The sequence below is a fragment of the Trichechus manatus genome, unplaced genomic scaffold, assembly GCF_000243295.1.
Source record: "Trichechus manatus latirostris isolate Lorelei unplaced genomic scaffold, TriManLat1.0 scaffold00308, whole genome shotgun sequence".
NCBI classification, from domain to species: domain Eukaryota; kingdom Metazoa; phylum Chordata; class Mammalia; order Sirenia; family Trichechidae; genus Trichechus; species Trichechus manatus.
Window position 1 is genome coordinate 38,426 of NW_004444244.1, and position 3,350 is coordinate 41,775.

At 43.8% G+C, this 3,350-nt stretch overlaps 1 protein-coding gene across 1 annotated transcript in view; it reads right to left on the reverse strand.

Annotated features, from left to right (window-relative positions):
- TMEM254 (transmembrane protein 254) overlaps positions 1 to 3,350 on the reverse strand; it is a 9,902-nt gene that overhangs the window by 5,777 nt on the left and 775 nt on the right. Inside the window, exons 2-3 of the mRNA XM_004390546.2 lie at positions 1,786 to 1,889; positions 1,589 to 1,648 (exon numbers count right to left, since the gene is read on the reverse strand). Of these exons, the coding sequence (XP_004390603.1) occupies positions 1,589 to 1,648; positions 1,786 to 1,889 (164 nt within the window). The remainder of the gene's footprint in view (positions 1 to 1,588; positions 1,649 to 1,785; positions 1,890 to 3,350) is intronic.

Below are 3,350 nucleotides of genomic sequence, written 5' to 3' on the forward strand. Positions count from 1 at the left end.
AAGTGACCTGTTCCCCTCCACCCTTCAAAGAACTGTAAGCAGGATGTTAAATCTGACTCTAGTTTTCATCAGAGGCTCCAAATGCTGAGAACAAAATAGGTGTCAGATACTCCTCCACTCTCAGCTGCAGGGCTGAACTGCACAACTCCAAGCTCAGATCTCACTAGGAGGCGAAGAGGCCAACTGGAAAGAGGAATGAGAATGCTGTGGCGCTTCCTACCACAAGCCAAGCTCAGAGAATGGCCGAAACAGAACCACTTGGAGAGCGAGTCGTGAGACCCTAGAACTTGGAGCATGAAGGGACGAGTACCTGATTCATACTTTAAAAGCGTAAAGACTGGCGCAGCCAGCCTGGTGGGAGAGCAGAGACGTGGTTGCACCGGGCACTGTGTGCATACCAGATTTTGAAAGGATAAGGAGGCCAGTGACCACAAGCCATACAGATCTCGTGGAAGGGAACTGGATATGGGTGCATTTAAAAGAGGCCTTGTCCCAGAGGCCTACCTGGAGAGTAGCAGTGATCTCCAAGGCAGTAGCCATTTAACTACAACCAGCATGCCAAGGGATCAGAAGCCACTGTTGCTAGCAAAAAGACAGAATGAGAGAGAAGACAAGAAGACATCAACTGCACCCACTTCCCCAGAGCAGACACTTGAACACTACTAGCTGGATGAGGGCAGAGACTGAGTTGAATGAGAGTTCATAATCTTAATAAATAGACCAGACTGGACTTGATAATCATCAGACAGCGACTGGAAAACCTATGAATCTGCATGAGGTTTCATCCAGGGCTGGGGTGGGAGGCAAGGAACAATCCACAGGGTGACCTTACTGGACAGGGGTGAGAAAGGAGAAAGTTGCTTTCTGCTCCTATCCTAGAAAGCTCAGCTTGTTTGATAACCCAGAAGACAGAGTAGTGTCACCCGTTTAAAGCATTTAACAGTGTCTGGCATAGTATGTACCTAATCAATATTAGCTATTTTTATTATTAACATTTAGTAGTAATAAAAAGTATCTTACTTTCTACTTTTAGAAGTATTACAGCAATAATAGAGGTGACAGTTAATCGTGACCATAAAAAATATTACTGGTGTATTGACCTGCCCTGGTATCTGCTGAGTAGTATCTGGTTCAGTGGTTTCAACTTGCTGTGTACCCCAAAAGTATCTGTGGAGTTTGAAAAAACAACAGATTTCTATGTCTGAAGTCAGACCTACAGAACCAGAACCTCTGAGGCGGGAAACCAGACAAGCGTTATTTTGAAAAAGCTCCTCCAGTGATTCTGTTGTGAAACCAGGATTGATTCTAATCTTCTGTTCTTACTGGGGCTGTACAGAAAAAAATTTAAAATAACACAAATCATCTAAATTAAATAACTAAATAATTGATTAACACAAACGAAGTGAATTCACTCATCAAATATTTACTGAGCACTTCCTCTGGGCCAGGCTCAGTATTAGGCATGGGGACTCGACTCTGCCCTGAGAGCGCTCTCAGCCTACAGGTGCGTGAATTATTTAGGTGTGGCTACTCTCAGCTTATATTAGACACCAAGAAGAACGTGACAAAGACCTATACAAAGACTCACTTGCATAATACCATGGCATACAAGGACTCTCCCACGTGAATCAGCCAGGCAAGCCAATACCTAGAACAAAAAAAGTCAGTCTAGTTGAAGGCGGTGGTTACTTGCTGATGAAATCTAACACTGAAATCTCAAAAAGAAAGGTGCCCTAATGTGAATTAGCTCCCATGCCCACATCCCGTTTCTGCAGCTCTCCTTACCCTTTACGCATGAGGGTGTGATGGTGGTCCACCAGGTACTGAGTTAAGGGGCCCAGGGGACCCAGGCTCTGATAGGGGATACTCTGAGGCCAGAAGACAACCCACTGAAAGAGAACCAGAGGCACAGAATACCTGTTAGGGCATTTAAAAGATCACCAAGTTTGTGCTTTTGAGAGAGATTATGAAATAATCCTAACTCTGTAAAACCATCCACACTCAGTTCAGTAAGTGACTGCAGACCAAAGGAACTCTGAACAATGTCATCTGGAACCCTGCTCTTGACTTCTATTTCTTAAAAGCTACTCTAGTGGGAGATTCACGCTGAGGAAACCATGTGGTTATTACTCAGTGCCCAGGGGGGATGGCTCCAATTCTTGATGAAGTCTACCAAGAACATTATAAAAGTTATTAACAAGTTTTAAGAGTTTATTTACCTGAGATAGCTTCTTTGCTGCGTAAACTATGACTTGAGCCAAACCCCTGCTTAATTTAGAATCCCTTTCTCTTTTTCTTCTTTCACGGTTCCTGCGTGTTGCAAGGAGTTTGCAATTGGGTACTAACCTAAAGCTTCATGGTTAGAACCCACCTACTAGAACCGCAGAAGAAAGGCCTGGTGATCTGCTTCTGTAAAGATTTCAGCCAAGGAAACCCTATGGAACAGTTCTACTCTGCAACACATGGGTTTGCCATAAGTCATAACTGACTCCGCGGCAACAGGTTTGGGGTTTTTGTTTTCTCTTCTTTCACTTTTTCTATCCCTAAACTGGGAATGTTCCACTGTGCACAGCTGGAAGATAATTGAGATGGGTTTTGTGAAGTGCTGATGAAGACCCCTGGAGGGGAAGTGGTTAAGAGCTAGGCTGATAACCAAAAGGTCAGCAGTTCGAATCCACCAGCTGCTCCCTGGAAACCCTAAAGCTCTGTGTTGTAACTTCTGCCACCTTAGCAGAATAACAAAGTACCAACAGTTCCAAAATTTATTATGCCATTCAGATGTCAACCTTGAGCAATACTACCTCTCCCACAGTTTCACATCCACAATTTAAATAAAACGTAAAATATCACTGCATCCTTCCAAACCATAGGAATGGAAGGAGTAGCCAGCTCCACAATGTCCCAATTTGAAGTCCCACAAAGCCTTCTTCCATGTATATTCTAACTAGTCAGAGACCCAGAATCACAGAACAGAAAGGCATCTTTGAAATTTTTCAGTTCAACGCCTCCATTTTACATATGGGGAAACCAAGACAAAGACGGGCAGATGTGACGCCAACACACAGAACAGTGTGGGCATAACAGATACATTTCAAAGCCCCAATCTTCAGGATCTCCTGGGCAATATCTAAATAGCCTTGCCTTCCTTCATCATTATCGCAACGTCATCCCCAGCCGACTTTTACAGATGTCTTTCCCATTATCCTTCCAGCGAACTCTTTCTTAGCCAGACAGAACTTGCTCTTACCCTCGGTAGAGAGCTTCTGTCTTCTTGTTTCCACATCGATGTCATAGGTTATAGCCTATCCCTTCTAATCAACTAAACCTTACTCATTCTTTAGGTTTATCCT